General features: G+C 39.6%; 1 protein-coding gene across 1 annotated transcript in view; it reads left to right on the top strand.

The window, feature by feature from the left end:
* Nucleotides 1–17,444, top strand: part of DNAJC3 (DnaJ heat shock protein family (Hsp40) member C3) — a 37,681-nt gene extending 20,237 nt beyond the window's left edge. Inside the window, exons 6-12 of the mRNA XM_075045958.1 lie at nucleotides 595–776; nucleotides 2,903–3,022; nucleotides 4,681–4,786; nucleotides 4,913–5,033; nucleotides 10,150–10,282; nucleotides 11,108–11,256; nucleotides 13,585–17,444. Of these exons, the coding sequence (XP_074902059.1) occupies nucleotides 595–776; nucleotides 2,903–3,022; nucleotides 4,681–4,786; nucleotides 4,913–5,033; nucleotides 10,150–10,282; nucleotides 11,108–11,256; nucleotides 13,585–13,742 (969 nt within the window). The 3' untranslated portion in view covers nucleotides 13,743–17,444. The remainder of the gene's footprint in view (nucleotides 1–594; nucleotides 777–2,902; nucleotides 3,023–4,680; nucleotides 4,787–4,912; nucleotides 5,034–10,149; nucleotides 10,283–11,107; nucleotides 11,257–13,584) is intronic.
* The last annotated feature ends 589 nt before the right edge of the window (nucleotides 17,445–18,033 follow it).

The raw sequence follows: 18,033 nt of genomic DNA, 5'->3' as shown, positions 1-18,033 counted from the left end.
TGGAAAAGCAGAAAAGCCTCATTCTCTAAAATGGTTTACAAACAAATGATAAGACCCAGAATAAATTCTCTAAAACAAATTATGATAGGCAATTACTTTTAAGTTATTATTCTTACTATATTGTGACATCGTTGCTTCTGTATATATCTTTAAAATCTGGATAGTAAGGTCAAATCTGGTGTAGCTGAATCTTGCCCACAGGCTTCTTTCTAGAGGACAACTGACAGCTTGGTCCTTGCTGTTCATTACCCCTGATCTTTTGGGAAGATATAATAATTTATGATTCTGATATCCTTCCCTGGAGGCTTAACAGACTGTCCCAGTTTAAGCAGTGCCAGTAGATTTAATTCATCTCCCTGCATGAGCTCATTGAATCATTTACAAATTTTTCAGGCCTTTGTTTTCTGTTTGGGCAGGTGCATCACAGCATCCACCAGGAAGCAGAGATGCTAATTTCATGAGCTCTGCATGCAGCTTGAACCTTATGCTATTGCAGTTGGCAAAGTGAAATTAAATGGGATTTTTCTTTTGTTGGGGAGGAAAAGAAGTGAAGTGTTATGGACCAAAAACAAGCTTTAATTTTGATTTCTCAAGGTTTGTGTTTGGGATGCAGAGCTACGGGAACTTCGAGCTGAGTGTTATATAAAGGAAGGGGAACCAAGCAAAGCCATTAGTGACTTGAAAGCTGCTGCCAAATTAAAGAATGATAACACTGAAGCCTTCTATAAAATCAGCAGAATATATTATCAGCTGGGGGACCATGAATTGTCACTCAGGTAATTTTACTGTTTGCTGTAATCATTATAATTGAGACAGAAAATGTGATGATATGGGTCATGATAAACCGTGAATATCTATGATGTCTGATTTTTGGATGGAGTAGCAACTGTGGTCTGGATCTGATTAAGGAAGGTCCTTTCCAGAAGCTAAGAACTGGCAGTGAAGACACTGTGTTTAATCTTAGCAGACCGGCCATTGATGGTTCCTAGCATCTTGTTTACTTAAATAGAAGCCGTAGTGTAGGTCTGTCAGAGTTGCTTCTATTTACTGCCTTTATTGTATTTCTCCATCCTAGAAGACAGTGCTTCCTTCTCTCAGCTTGCTTTGGTGGAGCCTTTTTTTAACCTTGAACCTCCATTCAAGTTACATTTACAATGCAAACAAAAAAACATATGCATTAAGTCTTGGGGCTAGATTTTTATTTTCAAGAGTGGAAACAAAAGGTTACAAGCTTAAGAATAAATAAAAAGTACAGGAGCCTCCCAAGTATGAGGAGTTGGGGATCCAGAGCTGTCAATATTTTGTTCTTGCAGACAGTGTCCAGTATTTTGGATGATTTTTTGGTAACGCCCTACACTTTTATTCATATTCAGTTAAATTTAAGGTGTTTTTCCCATACATCCCTCGACAGTCCTGCAGATAACTGCCCTTGCCCAATCTGGACTGTTAACTTCATACTCTGTGCTTAGCTGGACAGATGGTATAATCCTTCTTTTTGCACACAAGTGGTTTCTGTGCAGCTCATCATCTCAGATGTGCTACTTTCATCTCCAGACTCCTTCCAGTATGGTTTCTGCCACAGAATCTGTTCAGTAAGAGGTGAAGGGACTGAAATAGCCTGAGTTTCTGTTCTTGGCTGGTGAATGGAAACTGCATGTCATTATAAGTGCAAAAATTCATTTTATAGCTGGGCAAAAGTAAACACCAAATAACTAATTGGTTTGCATTAGGGATCCTCTTTCCAGAGTATACTTAATCTCTGGAGTTCATAGGTCACTTCTGTGGTGACTTTTGGTAGCTGGCCATTATATAGCCTAGTGATGCAGGTGGTGTTTTGTTTTTTTTTTCTTCTCTGAGATCCACACATGGACTTCTCCTGTTAAAGGAGGATCTTAAGATTTTTATATATACAATTGAGAGAGCTGTTGAAGAACAGAATAGTATCACAATGAAGGGATAAGCCTCTTTTCTTTCTTCTTCTCTGATACTTTTTTTTTTTGCATCATAAGATATATTAAGAAACAGTTCTATAGCTTTTGGACTTGCTGAGTGATTAATCTTGTCCTTCCCTTAGTTTCTTCCCCTTATCTTCACAGGCTTAACGATTTCGAAGTAACAGATATTTTTGTCTGTGCTTAGGAACAAAATACGATTTTGTGATCTCTTTCTGTTTGCTGTAATCATTGTAATTGAGATGGAAAATGTGATGATATAGAGCATGATAAATCGTGAAATATTTATATCTAAAGTAACACCTTGGTTGTGCTATGATGCCTCTATATGATACAAAACTTTTATTCCTTCATATGATTGCATTTTGGAGGTTTTCTTAAAGACTTTTGACTATTTTAAGAGGTATCTACCCTAATAAGAGTCTGATTAAACAGTCTTCACAGTGAAAAGTCAGGCTTAGGCTTGGCTGAGATTTCGTCAAGAGGAGGTTTGGGTCTTAGCTGAGCTTTACCTGTTTCAGGCACCGTAAAATATGCTTCTACATAGTTATTTTGTAATATAGCTGAGTTAAATGTACAGGAAAATTACAATCAGTTGTATCTGATAACTGCTGAATATAATTTCTTTCCCAGGGTATATTTTTCTTCTGCTGTTTAGTCACTTACTAATGTAACACTTCTCAATCTTTGCATATTTGATGATACAAAATAATTAAAAACAAAACCAGATGAATATCCCTACATGTTCTGGAAGATTTTTTTTTCTCACTTTAAATTCATTTTTGGATGAAGAGAGAGATTGTGTAAAGAAGTCAACTGTTGTTCTGGACAGCTTATAGATTCTGCGTTATGTCTCTAGGTGAAATTTCATAATGCGTGATGATGTCTTTCTGTTCTGGTGTTTTGTTGGTTTTGGTTTTTTTTTTTCCTCCCTACCTCCCTGTGAAAAGTGAAGTCCGGGAATGTCTGAAGCTGGACCAAGACCATAAGCAATGCTTCTCTCTCTATAAGCAAGTAAAGAAACTCAATAAGCAGATCGAGTCAGCAGAAGAATTCATCAGAGAAGGCAGGTAAGTGTTCACTGCTATATTAAAAAAAAAAAAAAAATCACTACTGAGGCGCCAACTTATTATTGATTGAGAAGTTGATTAAGTGATGCTTTTTGCAGCTGCCAGTTGAAGTGGATAACTGAGCACAGCTCTCAAATTACAATCAAAATAAATATTGACTCACATAGTGACAATCCTATTCTGATTCCTTCTGATGCCACTGTCTTCTCTTTGCATACCTAACTTCTTTGTGGAGATGAAGCTGCTGAGACAGAAAGTCCAATGAAGTGTCACTAAGATGATGGAGGGACTGAGATAGCTGGGACTGTTTCCCCTGGGCCTTCTCTGGTACAGAGTGATCTCATGGATGTATATAAATACCTGAAGGGAGGGTGCGAAGAAGGTGGAGCCAGGCACCTTTCAGCGGTGCCGAGTGACAGGATCGGGGCAATGGGTGCAAACCAAAACAGGAAATTCCATTCAAACACAAGAAAATGCTTCCCACCACCCCCTCATTTCCACTGGTGAAGGTTGTTTAGAGAGGTTGTGGAGTCTCCCCACTTTGGAGATACTCAAAATCCATCTTGACATGGTCCTGGGCAACCCATTCTAGGTGGCCCTGCTTGAGCAGGGGGGATGGACAAGATGACCTCCTGAAGTCCCTTCCAACTTCGACTATGCTGTGATTAAAGGACGACATCCTTAGACTGAAACCATTTAGTAACTCTGCGGTGGCTTCACAGCAAAAGTGGATCTGACTGATGGACTTCTTCTATGCACCCTCTTAAATGATAGACAATGCCTCTGTATTCTTCTACTTGTTGCTTTATTTCAGTTTTACATGTTCCCAAGCACATGACATCCAACTGTAAGGACCCCTAGCAAGTGATTAAACATTGTCAAGGTGGCTTTTTAAAATGAGGTACATCAGGAATGTGAATCAGCACAACTGAGGACAGTTTTAAGTCAGCAGTGCACTTGAACTCTTTTCACTTTAGTTTTCTATTTAATCCAGTATCAGCACATTTTCAGGGAGGCTTCTGAGAGCCTGAATTTCTCCTAGCTTGTAGCAACCCATGGGTTCAATGGTTCATTTGCATTTTTAGGTGAATGTTCTAATCTGTTTCTTACTCAAACCGTGGAACTTCAGCATCTTTGAAATGTTCACAGCAAAAATATATTTTACGATGTGGCTTGTAGAGAAGGAAGGGAGAAACCAACCGCCTGATTCAAGCTGGCATAAAGAACTTTTTTCTTTTTCGCACCAAGAAATACAAATAGTACAGTGCTTACAGCAAGACTCCAGATTTAGTCTGTCTCGGATATCAGAGAGGGAGATGCTTTTTTCCAAGTGCAGAGTGGTGTGTTGAACAGGAGGCAAATCTAGAGACTGTTGTCTGTGCACGGTGAGGGATGGTAGTTATCTTCTGCAAAAGCCTGCCATGCATAGTGCTTGCTCTTCTGTCTCATAGCACAGAAAAGGGAATGGGGATGTAATTCTTGAAGTGGCTGCATGTTTTCTTCATACTGGTCACAGCACACCTTTAAGACTACTAAAGTTCAGGTACATTGCTAGAAGGATGTGAAAATCTGAATTTTAAAATTTGTAAATAAATCCCAACACCCTGAAATAGTTATTACATTTCATGATATTATGCTGATCTTTATGATTTAAACAGGTATGAAGATGCTATCAATAAATACGATTCTGTAATGAAAACTGAGCCAGAAGTCCCAATTTATGCTACTCGTGCCAAAGAAAGGATCTGCCACTGTTTATCAAAGGTAATTCTGCTTATGTCTCTGTGTAAAGTTCTTTAAAACAAACAAACACCACCCAGCAACACCCCCCCCCCCCCCCCCCCGAACCTCCACATCTACATGAATACTGTTTTATTTTCTCCCCTCTAGAATCAGCAGGCTACAGAAGCCATAAAAGTTTGTACAGAAGTTCTGCAGCTGGAACCAACCAATGTGAATGCCCTGAAAGACAGAGCAGAAGCTTATCTGCTGGAAGACCTATATGAAGAAGGTACACTTGTATGCTGTTTGCACATACTTTGTGGGCATTTAAAATGCAGTCAGTGTTTCAAAAATTTTTTAACATGCACTTTGATTCTACACTATGTTGTTAAACCTAATCAATGCTGGTAGTTGCAGATTTACAAAAATATCTGCAGGTAATTTTGTCTTGATTAGTATAAGTGGAATGTACTTGTTTTATCTACGGCAGACTTGTCTTTACAACAGTAGGTATGTTCAGGATGTTTTATGAGACTACAGTTTACTCAACTTACTTAAACACATTTTATTTAATCAGTAATGTCAGACAATTGCATTTAGAGATAGAAGGTAATTAGGGTGATGTAAATCCATTTTAGGAACTTCATTTTAATGTCTTTAGATGGCAGCATGAAACAATACTGTTCTATCCCCTAGCATATGTTGAGGGCAGAGGAAGATAACAGCCATTGCTTCACCTCCATGTGTCTCTGTAGTGCTGCTAAGACCAGTAAACTGAATCGACTCCTGTGGCTGCATTTTCCATACAGGGTTTCCATAAAATGCATACTGTTACATGGTCCCATCTACAGCCTTGGAAGGTAGCGACTGAGTAATGCGGGTGTCTGCGTACATGATGATGTTCTTACCTAGCTTCTTTAAGAGAACTAAGTGCTAATGTGCTATAAAAAAATCTTCAAAATTTAATTTAGTGAATCTCATTTCCACAAGAAACCAGGCTTAAGATGGAAATTTGGACAATCTGTTCTGCCACTGTGCTCAGTCATGCAGCAGTTTCTGAAGCATTGGGCTATTTTAGTCAAATGTGGTGAGAGAAAGGACTTGTAGGTTTTAAATCTGCAGAAAACTAGTTCCATTAATTTCAGTACTCAGAACCATTTTCCTTTTCTTTATTGTGGTACTAGATCTTTCGGTGTACAACCGAACAAAAGAAATCTTTTTGATTTAAACATTCATGAGGCAGCTGTTCTCATTAATAGTACACTTAGGGTTTTTTTGTCTTTTTGAGAAATTAATCACTGAGAGATGATACTGCTCACCTCTTGAAGTTCACTTCAGAAATGAGATACTTTTTTTTCCTCTTTAAATTTTTTAGGCCTCCTTGACTCAAATGAAAAGATGATATAAAGAGGACTGGTGTGGTTTCAGGCCCTCCTCTTCATCAGCCCTGTAGACCTTGCACTGCTGAGGTGACCTAGCCCTAGTCCCTCTTTGTGGAGGCTGGCAAGCCTTCTTCCCCCTTATAAGAAAAAGGGTGGAAGACAACAGCATTTTAGAGAACTGATGATCTTTGTATGAAGCGATTGCTTGAAAAAATCCCCAAAGTGTGAGGGAAAAATTACCTTTCTGTTTTTCTTAGGGTAATGTTTTTCCATCTTTTGATTGCTTAGAACTGTAGTGTCAACCTAAAAGTAAGGTTCAGGAAGATTTCACAGTGATGAGGTCCCCTTCGGGCATTTCCCCATCTTCACTGTAATGAAGTACAGAAGGAAGTAAGCTCAGTCAATGTTGGGGAAAAGTAGATTTACAAATTAAAAAAACAAAAACCAAACCCAAACCAATTCCCTAAAAATAGTTAAAGGTACAGAATACAAATCTACATAGCTTTATGGCTTGTACAAAGTTTTTTTTTTTATTTTAAGAGGAAGGCGTATCAGCAAAAAAACCCAAAGAAAATTTAAGATTATTTTTTCCCCTCAAGGTGTATAAATCTTCAGCTGAGAGGAGGACACAGAGAGGAGCAGGCCAAACAGGCCCTGCTGTGAGTCCTCTTAGATGTACCTTCTGCTTTTTACTAGTGAACAGAATTGATCTATTTGTTTTCTTGAAATTGATGAATCTCAGTTTGGATCTTTCTAACATCTTCTATTAAATCCTCATCTATTTCTGGCTCTTCTAAGGTGAGAGAATCTGGCAAGTTTTGCAAATTAGAGGACAAAGTTTTGTAACAAGGTCCTGCACAAATGCACAGAGCCAGCTTGGTCTTGTGCTGGAGCAAATACCTCCCTGTTATGGGATATAAATAAGGAAACACAGAGAGGACACACCTAGGATCTGGGAGAGCTTATTTCCTGGGCTGGAGCCTGCTGGCCTTGGCCTAGCCTGGTTCTGAGTGGACAACCATGCTAAAGTAGAACTGTGCTCCTCCAAATCCCTGTTGTTTAGCATATCCCCTGCCTTCCTCTTGCCCTTGACAGTAGTGAGATGCTTGTAGTTACACTGCCTTCCAGCAGAGCCTCCATAAACAGTATTATAATAGTCCATTAATGTTAGTCTGCCTAAAGGTGTCTTCACTTATCCTTCAGTTTTAACAGCTATAAAATGATGGCTGATTTCTCTCTGCTGTAGAGAACAGAGCAATTAAAATTGTAATCTCATATTTAAAGGAGCAAACTGATTCTCATTCTTTCCTCTAGAAAATTTCAAGCTGGAGGCACCTATTTTCCTGTTCAAAGACAGGAAATTGCAATGTACTTGTAATTCAGAACTTTGAAGGCGATTATTGTTAAATGTTCAAGATGCACTTCAGTGTGTATAGCTGAGTTCTGATACCCATCAAATGGTTTTAATTACTTTATAATCACATGGGATCCAGGGCTTGTCTGCAGACACAGATGTGTAATGACTCCCTTTCTGGCTTACCTCGTAAGTACAGGAGTCTGTCTGTCTAAAGTATACAGCACAAGTTTTGTTGAAGAACTAAAAAACACCTTGCTGTTTCAAAATTGGTCAGGACATCCATTTTCTTTTTTTTTTCTTTCTTTTCTCTCCTCCTCCCCATCATACTACTGTAGACGAAACAGTCCCTATTTCAGTAAAAGCATAACTGGTTCAGTTATTTCAGCAGAGTTGGCATGGACGTAGGTTGTCTGCAATTACTCGTGTTTGATAGGAAGTTAATTCTGCATACAGAATATTGACCAATCTTGGTCACTCTGTTTTAAAGATGCAGGGAAGATAGGAAAGCCAGCTAAGGTGTTTAGCAATACAATGTGATTAGTATTTGAGAGATTGTGAAGACTCTTGTGTTGAAAGAAGGAGAGTTAGATTTGACTAAAGTTACTTAAATTGAAACTGATACTGGAAACTGGTTGTTCCTTTCATGTCATGGGACAGGATGAAAGGAAGAAAGGATGCTCTCTGAAATGGCAGGCCAGTAAGAAGCAGCAGTGATCCTTGTGTTGTTTTGTGAGCTACTAGTGCTTTTAGAAACAGAGACTGAGAAGAATTGATTAAAGATCTCACTTGATGTACTGTGAATTAGTAATAAGTCTCCTGGCTTGATAGCAAACTTCTTGTGGTCAGGAAGCTGTCATCCTGCTTCCACCTGCTCCCAACTCTCACCCGTCAGGTGGGGAGAGCAGTTAGCTCTCTGAAAGAAGAAAATTCCTGCACTGGAGAGTACCATCAAAATTGAAGTCTCTTCCAACTGAGAGGAAGTGCAAAATATACTTGCCATCAGGTGTGGTGGGCACATTGCCTCTGCAGTGTGCAGCACTAAAAAACATACCTTCCCATATGATATTTGCAGCCTTTAAATAAGGGAGTCAATTTAAAAAGAGAGAAATCTAGTACTGTCATTGTGAATACTTGGCCCCTGAGCAGCTTGGTTTCCAGCAGTGCTGCATGCTGTAGATGATGTGGTGCTCAGTGAAGTTGAGCCTGATCTGCATTTGGCAGGACATTGTGATGGGACCTCCCATTATTACATGAAGCAGATTAAGTATGCTGGTCCTTAAAAGTGTTGGAGCAGTAACGCAGTGTAATGGAATCCCTGCATTTTCATTATTTCTATCAGTTTTGACAATATATATTGGGCACATGCATTAGTGTACACTCCTGTTCGTTGTTTGGTTTTTTTTAATGACTGGACAAATTATTGAAAATATCATCAGAAGCCAAAATGCTTTGTTCAAGCAGCAAATGACAGTGTCTGCTGATGTGAAAATGAATAGAAATTCTGTTTTGTTTGTAATAGCATATGAAATTGTTGGGGCACTGGAAATACTTCTTGGAAACTTTTTTTTCAATAACCAAAACAAGATTGCAGTGGTATCTGATGTCTGGGTAATACAAATTCATTAGCACTTCCTGCTGTCTTGCTCAGAAACAGTGAAAAACAAATGTAACACCTGCTGAGAAATAGCATCTGCTTGGAAATAATCTGATGCAAGTACTTTGTCTAACTTGAGAAACCTAGGAGACTTGGATCTGCAAATAAGACTTTGAGGATTATAACAGTGAAAGAAGAGCAGTCTCATTAAAGACTTCAACAGTTGCTTCCCCTGATAAATCTTGATATCAAAGATTATTTAAACTTGGTGTCTTAAGCATTCAGTTACAACTTACAATAATAATATAGTTTAGTTCTGCCCCCACCCAGAAAAAAAAGTGTAGACCTGGAACTTCTTAAAGATTCATGAGTACATTACGGCATCTCTTGCTTTCGTTCCTGAGAAGTGCAACTCCTGAAATAAAAGTGAGAGCATGCCTTTGGAAAAAAACACCCTTAAACTATAACTGTTTGCCTATTATGCAGAGGCATAAAAAGCAAATATTTGTGTCTTTCACTAACAGTATGAACTTACTGGTAATCTGAAATCCATCTTTATTGTCATTAAAGAGGAAGAGACTTTCTATTGTCTTGAGTGCAAGCTGTGGGAGAAGAAGGAATATTAATTTAAAGACTCTGTATAATGCATCCTTCAGTTGAACAGCAATGTGGGACTAACATTGTGCAGTGGGCTCTTCAAATACTAGTTGCTGAAACTTGCTTCTTGACTTCTGTTTCATCCCAGTCCTAGGTGCTCGTTATGTTCATCCATGTGACTGTTGTAACATCTAGAAGAGTGTTCTGACTTATGCTAGTAACCTCCCTTCTCATTCCTTTCCAAAAAGTGTGATGAACCTAAAGAAAGAAATTTACCTAGTTTATATGTGAAAATTAATCTCCTTTTCTCCAAGGTTTTATAATTTGGAAAAAAACCATGGCAAGTTGAAAGAAAAGTTTTGCTGTTTATATATGGTAATAGCAAAACTTTGGTTTTGGTGAGTGGCTGAGTTCTTTAAACTGAAGTTTGTAAAGAGTTGTGTAATCTTTTTTCATTCACTTCTTTTAATAAAAGCTATTAAAGACTATGAGACTGCTCAAGCCAATAGTGAAAATGACCAGCAGATTCGGGAGGGGCTAGAACGTGCCCAGAGGATGCTGAAGCAATCACAGAAGAGGGATTACTATAAAATCTTAGGAGTAAAAAGGTGAGAAATTAATATCTGAGATGGTGATGTGAAAGCTGGTTATTAAACCATTACTTCTAGGGCTGATCACTTGAATTTGTTCTGTGAGTGTTAGTTTTTGTTCCTGTATCTTGGTACATTCACTTTCCTACTGTAGTAGTTTAGCAGCGTTCAGCTTTTAAGTAGCATTTGTTTACAATTCCTTTAGAAGGAATGAAAAAACAACATTGGGAAGGAAGGAAAGAAATTCTTAGTATAGATGACCAAGAGTCAGTGAATGAATTGGGGAAGAAATGAAGACTAGAAAGAATTACTGAAGGCAACAAAAAATAAAACTGTGGCAGATAGTGTGATAGATTGGAAGAGTTTGAAAGGACTAACTGAAAGGTATCTAAAATACTTCTGCCATTAACCTTGAGAAACTAACGACTTCTCTTTCTAATGAGGACCAATCAAATGTCCAATTCTGTACTAGTATTGGTCATCCTTCCAGTTGTGAACTAATTTGATCTCTACTCTTTGTGCTTTTTGTTACTCTCCTGATTGTGTAAATTCTTCAGACTGGGAACTGTGTTCTGCATAGTAGCTGGCAGTAGCACCTTTCTGACGAAAGTAAATGGGTGGTGAAGGAAAGAGTGAGTAATCTTTGTTTAAAGTTGCAACCTGCTTCCTCTGTTTTTTGTGTAGAGAATCTTCACTGTCACCTGCAGAAGGTTAACTAGCACCTCATCATTTTCCTGATGCCCTTAATTACTGTCTCAGTGTTTAAAATAAACCTGTAGATTCACTAGTGTGGCATATGAACAATTAGAAAATTTTAAGTTACCTATGATTTTATCCATCCAGAAACGCTCGAAAGCAAGAAATCATAAAAGCTTACAGAAAGCTGGCATCCCAGTGGCACCCTGATAACTTCCAGAGTGAGGAAGAAAAGAAGAAAGCAGAGAAAAAATTCATTGATATAGCAGCTGCTAAAGAAGTCCTCACTGACCCAGGTAATGATTGTTCTTAGGCAGTGACTTCCCTTTTTTAAATTACTTTTTCACAGTAATGTAAAAATGCAGCAAGTGTAAGTCATAACAAGCATTACAACTTCCCTTTTTCCCTTTCTACCCTTAGCTGTCTTGAGAAAGCAATGCACTGATACTTGCATCCAATCTGTTGCATGAAGTCAGGTGTAAACCTGGTATTATTTATTGTGTTTAAAGTCTCTTTTTAGTATATCATATTGCAGAGATTTCCAGGATTGATTAACTTTGGAGATGCTCACTTTAAGGATGTGGGTGTCTCCTTCTGCCTAAAGTTCTATTGCAAACTACATTTAGATTATAACAGCACCTAAAGCACTCCAGAGAAGCCCTCAAAATTGGCCCTTGGTGTGTGTATCAAAGCCCAGATAACACTGTGCAAACAAATGCTCTGCAAACAGAGCATTTCCTCCAGGGCAGGGGACTGGGTTCTTGGCTCCTGTTGGCCTGAGGGAGAGGATGCCCTCACTGCTGCTCTGTGGCCAGGGTCTTGGGGCCAGCCCAGTCCCAAGGAGCAAGGAGCCCTGTCAGGGCTGTCTGCTGGTCAGCTCTGGAGGAGGGGGAACAAAGTGAAGAACGTGGTCACTGTCCTGGGAGACCCTGTGGTGTGGCAACTAGGAGATCTGATGTCTGTATTGCCAAGAGATGAACAGAAGGGATCGGACCATTTAGTCTCAAGAATGTAATAAAAAAATGGAGTGGTGTGGTTATCTCACCTCCTTTAAAAAAACCCAAGCAAACAAACAAACCCCAACAACTGACAAAAAAACCCCAACAAACAAAAAACCCCAACCAGACAAAAAACCCCAAAACCTCAACCAGAGCCATCTGTTAAGTTCTTGTCTTTAAACTGTTTCTTTATGGTCGCTGTAAAGAGAGAAGCATGTAAAAGATGTAGATATCGGAAGCTCCCATTTTTATCTTTAACCGTTCAGGATCATCAAGGTGATAATTAGGCACATGGGCTCAGACTTTCTTGGAGGAAGGAGGGATCTGGGAGTGATGAACTGCATTACAAACACTTATGGTCAGAAAATCTTTTTTCTGTGTTAATGTGATCTTTGTTCATAATTGTGAACACAAATTAGGAGATTGATATACTGGAAGTGTTTGAGATGCTGTTTGATCTGTCAGCAACTCCAGGACGTACTCATCTGCTTTCTTCTTGACACTGTTTCTTGTGTCATATTTACCATTCCTGTCAGACCAACTGGGCAAGAAAAGTAACACTGGTCGTATTTGGCTTTTGTAATGCCATCTGTATTGCTTTCCATCTCTTCTTACTGCAATGACATTCTCTCCTTCCACCCAGATGTTTTTCCCAGGTCATTTTCTGGCTCTAGTGACCATGTTGGTTATGTAAAGAAAAACTATAAAGCCTGTGGACGTCTGAATCTCTGAGCTTTAATTTGCAAGCTTATTATCATAGGGCTCTGGTGTACTTTGAGGCCATGTTCTACATTTCTCCCCTAGCCGGTCTCATGATTTCCCTCTAACTAACTCCTTTGCTTCCCTTCTCTGTCTTGGTAAAATGGGTGTCCTGAAAAAGTGCTGGCTGATCAAAAACCTTGTGGTGCTTGCAGGCAGCTTGAAAGTTATATGTGGGTGTAAATAACAGAGTAGTGGTGTAGCCTTTGACTTCTCTGTGGGTCTTGGGGAAGGATTTCAACTTTGTCCCCGCTCAACAAAACTACTTGAAGAACATGCTTTCCGCATCCAAACTGCGGTCCCCTAGACAGCGCTCTGCCTGAATGGTATGTGAAGAAGAATGAAAAAGTCTGGGGCTCTGCTTGCTGACTTCATGCTGTTGCTGAACGATCAATATTGGAATTTATTGGTTGTGAAGAATTGGCAGGATACAGCACGGTCTGTCCTCCAACCATCCTGAATGAATGCAGCTATGAGAGAATAGGTCCAATAAACTCATCAAGGACAAAATGTCTCAATTATTTGTGGGACGCAGTTGGTCAAAATGCAACTGTCCTGTCCCTGTTGAAATTCATGCCTGTCCTATTGGACAGCCAGGTACTGTTTTGCCTTGTTTTAAACTAAATGACTTGTTTGAAGTTTTTCATATAGTGTTTCCATGGAGGTAATCTATTCTCCTCTGCCAGTCTCCTAGACAGCTTTGAAAAATGCAAAAGTAATTAGGCTCTACAGATGCTGCCAATACAAGTGATAATTGCAGCTCACTGGCCTGGGGGGGGTCTGAATTGGTTCTTGGTCATCAAAGGTGCTTGGTGTTACTGCCCTAATTACTGTGCCATGATTACACCTTGGTTTTGTTTCCTTCAGAAATGAGGCGGAAGTTTGATGCGGGAGAGGACCCACTGGATGCGGAGAGTCAGCAGGGTGGGGGCAACCCCTTCCACAGGAACTGGAACACGTGGCAAGGATTCAACCCCTTTGGTTCTGGAGGAGGACCATTTACATTCAAATTTCACTTCAGTTAGAGCCAAGACTGTTTCTGGTGGCTGCTGCTGTTTTTTACTTAATTGGTTGAAAAATAAAAAATCTCTCCATTCAAAACCCAAAATCTTAATTTCTAATGCTGTCCTTAACCCAGAGTCTTGCTGCACTAGAAGAAAGCTCCTTCTTTTAGTATTCAGAGGGTTTGCTTTGTGGTGAACTTGACAAGCTCTACTGGTTTGGGGGGGGGGCGGGTTCTTGTTGCCTATGTATTTGTTGTGGATATGCAGGACATGTTTATTCCTATGGATGGAAAAAGCAGTAAGAGGCTACTTAGGACAACACTTAAACATAAATTTAGGACTTAAGTATATGCTTAAAGGTAAAAATGCATGTAAATATTTTTCTGAATCGGGGCCTAATAAACACGGAAGGGGTAGTTACAATAGTCTCTACGTTAACAAATTGTCAGTTGTTGTGCTCAGCAGAATGATCCATCTCTCAGTATTCTTAAAAGGAAACCCTAGTGACCACCTGCGTGCGGTATTTCTGTCGGCAGTGCCATAGGTAGGGTGAAGCGGCTATGTACTGAATGAGTCTGAACAATTGCTCTGAAAGAAGACTGCTTGTAAGTAATTGTATTTGAAAATGTCTGCTCAATTTATTCATGAACCTGAAATGAATTGGGATGATTTCCTTGGCAGTAATTGTCAAATATGAAAGTAAAAAAATATACTTGATGTTTTTGGGAGACTTTTTCTGAATGTGATTTGGGATGTTTAGGTATCTTTGAGTAGTTTGCACTTTAACAAAATATCTGCTTGAGATTTGAGCAAAAAACTTGATGTGACATTTCCCTGACTATGCAGCAATTTCTCACTTCTTTGTACATAAAACTCGGAACTGATACAGGTTGTGAGGTGAGTGTACTGCGGACTGTAGGAATATGATATTAGTGCTAGCCTTACCCTGTATGTAATAAGACCTTGTCATTTCTTGCTGGGTGATGGAACAGTGAGTTAATACTGTGTGAAACTGAAGTAATTTTATGTTTTGCGTAACAGCCACAGTACTGCAAAAACAACTGCTAGTGTGCAAAAAGAGGGACTAACTTTCCATTAGCCAAAAGTCTGGTTTACTTTTACTATATGTGTGTAGCTAAAATTGGTTTAGTGTAATTGATCGAACTGTGTGAATGCAATGTGAGGTATTACCAGGACTGTAGCTGCTATGAGTGAATAGTCGTCTTATTCTGTAACTGAATATATGGAAATTACTGATGAGTTTCATGAGCAGCCATTTTCTTAGAATGGAAGAATTACAGTTCATCAATGTTTTCTTAATTGGATTTTAACTGGAAAACAACAATCAGCTGATAGGAATCTTCTCTCACTTTAACTCATGGCATTTGAAAGCATAAGCAGCCTCAGTAAAACAAATGAAATTAGCAAATAAGGCCTTCAGTCTGAAAGTGGGGGTTTTATTACTGTAGGCAGAATTGCTATTGAAAACATAACCCTTATCTCCTGCCTCAAGTACTTTACAAACATAATTGTGAGGCCGTGTGGCTTCATAAAATGTTTTTCAACAGCAATTTAAAGGTCAGTGTTTGTTCAGCAGAAATTTATCTTCGAGCTGAAGAGTGTATGTAGTGATTCCTAACAGTTTATGGTACAGAAACACCCCAGCAGCCTATTAAACTCCAGCGTCAGATATTTTCCATGTTGACTGACTTTCTAGAAGTTCGACTTCTGCTTTTGACCTGTCCGAAAGCTTTTTGTTTAAACTCCGTAGAGGATGCTCAGGACGCTGTTCACACCGTTCTAGGCCAGCGTGGTTCTCGCAGGACCTCTAGGGCTCAGATGTAGGAACTTGCTGCCCAATAAATAACCTGTTACCCCGTGGTATCAGCCGATGCAGGCAGCTCTCTGCGCATGTGCTTTTCGCTCACAGTAAGTAAAAGACCGGTAGGTAGCTTTCACGTACGATGGCCTCTCTTGGCTGTCATCAGCCCTCTGTCCCTGCGGGGCGAGCTCGACCCAGCCGCCCTCGCTGCGGGCTGGGTGGCTGCTGCTCTGTGGATTGCCGGCTGTACGTGTTTGTGTGCGAGCTGTTGCTCTGTATAAACACTTTTATATTGCCTTGTTCACTACAGAAGGGGCTGTTTTTAAATTACTAGTGAATGACCAGTGCAAGCAATATGTTGTATTTTGTACATACGGGAGTGTTGTTCGGTTTCAGGAAGTCACAGTAAACACCACAGACACCTATGTTGGTGTGCTAGGGGAGTGCTAGAAATGATACATCTTCTTTTAAAGAACTGCCTTTGTTCAGCTTTTTTTTTTTCTCATCCCTTCTCCCTTCTCTGTTTTAAAAGCTATAGCTGAGAAAATTGTTTCCTGGTTTTTAGTTTTTTCTTTTAGGGAAGGAATAAGATGGTCCCTCATAAGTAAATTATTCATACAAGGTACCTATGTTAGAGCAGTGCAGATTTGTTTCTCGAAGTCAGTGGACAGTTCTGCTGTATGCTGGAAGCAGTCAGGAACAAAAAGGATTAGGCTTATTTTGAGAATTAATGGGAAAGGGAAAATGACATATTAAGAAAAAAAAAAGGCTTGAATGTAGTCAGCAGCAGGAGGAAGATGTTTAATGTGTGAATGCTGTTCATAGATTCCTTCTGTGGAAGACTATCTTGAAAACAACAACTGACAATGGAGAACAAGGCTTTCTGATATTAAGCAGCTGCTGATTACCAGAAGTGTTACCACTCCAGTGCTGGTTTTAAGGGAGCAGATGCTGGCTTGTAGCTCTGAGGTACTTCTGAAAATACAGAAAGTTGCGTTAAAAAGAAAGCATTTACGTTCTGACGACCTCCAGGTATGGTGATGCGTTTCCTGATGTGACTTCAGAAAATGAAGCGCTGGTAACACACTGAGCATTAGTGGTGCAAGCGACGTACATCGAAGCTGAATTCGCCTTTTTATTTATTAGCGGGTGTCTGTAGTGCAATAATGTTCACTAACTGAACATTGAAATAAATGTCTTGGTAGTTTGTAAACCCTGAGATATGCATGAAGCATCTTTACAATAATTGGCCTATATGTAGATGCAAACTTTCTCTGTTGAACTCTAGTTTTAATAACCTAGTTTCCAACTTGTTTTAAAATGAAGGTGGGGGGAGCGTATTTTACCTTGATACATGCTTAATACTGATGTATTAATAAATCAGTATTAAAACAGATTCAGAGTGAATTATAAACTCAAGAGCTCAAACTTGTGACATATGCAGAAAATGTGTCAGCTTAAACTTTTTTTTTTTAAATAAAGCTTGTTACTGTCATTGGTTTTCAGACCAGTGTTTGGAATAAGAATCATTCTTCTGTTTAGGGCTGTGATTTGTAGGAGCTTCGCTGGAAACTAGCCAGTATAGCATAGCAGGTTAGTTGTATTTAAAAGTGCCTTATTGTAAGGTATTGTTTGCTCTGTAATACATTCTTTTATCCATAAAAAAAAGAAAAAAATAAACGGGAGAATAATTTTTTTTTTGCCCTCAGCAAATCTCAAAGTAGCAGTTCTATGTTTTAAGAAGGATAAGTAAAGCTAGCCAGAGATTTATCAAATGTTTCAGATTATAAAATGTCTTTATATAAAATCATAAATCTAAAAAGCAAGAACTGTTTTTTCTAGAACTGTGGGAATTATTTTATGGTATTTTTCACAATAAAGATATTTATGATGACAAGAAAGCACTGCAGTGTATTTGTCTGCCCTTCTTTTCTCACTGTGCTCTCCCAGTTTGAAGCTAGAGCTGTGCAGAAATGCAGTATAGAGGGCTGCCAAGGCGCTGGTGTGGGGTCTAAATTAAAATTTCTGAAGCAGCTAATGCTGCAAATATTGTCAGGCTGTAACATGTACGGTATAGAGTGAGGCAGCATTTGGATACTTCACACTTGGGTTTCAAAACTTACTTTTCTTCCTGTTCCTTCCTAGCTCCTGCTGGCGGGTGCAGCCCCCTCTCCCTGTAGCCGCGCAGGTAGCAGGAGTGCAGCGACGTGGTGTGTTGAAGGTAGCAGGCAGCATTTGACAAACTGTCCCAGCCGGTACCCAGCTCTCTGCTGGGGGGCAGAGTCAAATTGCAGCCAGTTGTTCTGGATAGCAGCCTGTCCCGGGAAAGCCTCTGGCCCCTTGGTTGCCGGTGACAGGAGGGGAGAGGAGGAAATCTTCTCTGCCCGCTCTCCTGAGGCTGGAACTTGGTCAGCCGGCAGCTCTGGGGAGAGAAGGTGGGTGGCTGCAGGTGTGTGCGACGAGCGCGTACCCTAAGTGTGATTTCTAGGC

This window comes from Buteo buteo, chromosome 14 (assembly GCF_964188355.1).
Source record: "Buteo buteo chromosome 14, bButBut1.hap1.1, whole genome shotgun sequence".
In the NCBI taxonomy this organism is placed as follows: Eukaryota; Metazoa; Chordata; class Aves; order Accipitriformes; family Accipitridae; genus Buteo; species Buteo buteo.
Note: the sequence above shows the minus strand (reverse complement) of the source record. Positions and strands in the feature narration are given on the sequence as shown.